At 51.1% G+C, this 1,099-nt stretch overlaps 1 protein-coding gene across 1 annotated transcript; it reads left to right on the top strand.

The window, feature by feature from the left end:
- Positions 1 to 326: 326 nt before the first annotated feature.
- On the top strand, positions 327 to 830 carry LOC127784710 (uncharacterized). The gene has a single exon (XM_052312049.1). The coding sequence runs from the start codon at positions 327 to 329 to the stop codon at positions 828 to 830; it is 504 nt and encodes a 167-aa protein (XP_052168009.1).
- Positions 831 to 1,099: the final 269 nt, after the last annotated feature.

Consider the following 1,099-nt stretch of genomic DNA (forward strand, 5'->3'; position numbering starts at 1 on the left):
TGGAAGTCAGTCGGTTGAGGTTCTGGTGTGGCAAGCTTTGACAATCGGAAAGTTCGCCGTTTTGTCAATCGGACGCGGCATGTAAGAATGTTCATGGTCTCGTTTTGCCGGTGGTGAAGACGTTGACTTTGGAGAGCCAATCACCCAATCCATGCATCCAATCAGGTCGATCATATCGGTGGTTGGGAACTGAACTTGCTTCCAAAGCAAACTTAACACGTGGATATGGTATTTATATACTCTGATCCTCCTTGCTCTTCATCACTACAACCCACTTCATCGGAAAGCTAGCTAATTAAGCACCTAGCATAGGAGGAAGATCGACCATGAGGGGCGGCAAGATGAGGCTGGTCGGGGCGGCGATGCTGGCGCTGCTCTACATGGTCGCGTCCTTTCAAGGTGCCTCTGGGGCCGCCGCCGGCGGCTCTCCCTCCAGCGGTGGGGGGAGGAGCTCCGGCGGAAGTAGTTCCAGTGGCTCGAGCTCTGGCGGTAGCGGCACAAGAAGCCCTGTAGGATCTGCGAGCCCAAGTAGTGGAAGGAACCCGGCAACAACTGGGAGCCCCGGGGGTGTAAGGAGCCCTGCAACCGCAAGAGCTGGGAGCCCCGGGGGTGGAACTGGAACCACCCCTGCAGGAGCAGGGAGCCCCGGCGGTGGAAGGAGCCCTGTAGGAGGTGGAACGATCCCTGCAGGGGCAGGGAATCAAGGCAGTGGGTCATGGAGCGGCGACTATGGAAGTAGAAGCTCCGATGGCGGGGGAAGGATGTTATGTAGACCATATAATATTGAGCACATTGCCATTTTCTTCATGCTTGTCTTAGCTGCATTTTAGCTAATTCTTTTCCTTATTTTCAACATGCCTATGTATATATCCAATGAGGGGAAACAGTGAGGAGTCACAAGGGGTCTCTCACCTCCCCCAGTCCCAGTAAAACTACACTACATTTATGTTACGGTAGCTTTTATGAAATTTTAAAAGATTTGTATTATTTGATTCCCTCCATCAAATAAAAGATCACTGACTACAGTTTATGACAGGGCAAGTTCCCTGGTAATTAAATTAAAATCGCATTCTGCAGTTTTGTCGGTCACTTGTTATAT

This window comes from Oryza glaberrima, chromosome 9 (genome assembly GCF_000147395.1).
Source record: "Oryza glaberrima chromosome 9, OglaRS2, whole genome shotgun sequence".
NCBI lineage: Eukaryota > Viridiplantae > Streptophyta > Magnoliopsida > Poales > Poaceae > Oryza > Oryza glaberrima.

Excerpts from the sequence above, each read along its gene's own strand:
- LOC127784710 (XM_052312049.1), top strand. The coding sequence starts at position 327 with ATGAGGGGCGGCAAGATGAGGCTGGTCGGGGCGGCGATGCTGGCGCTG.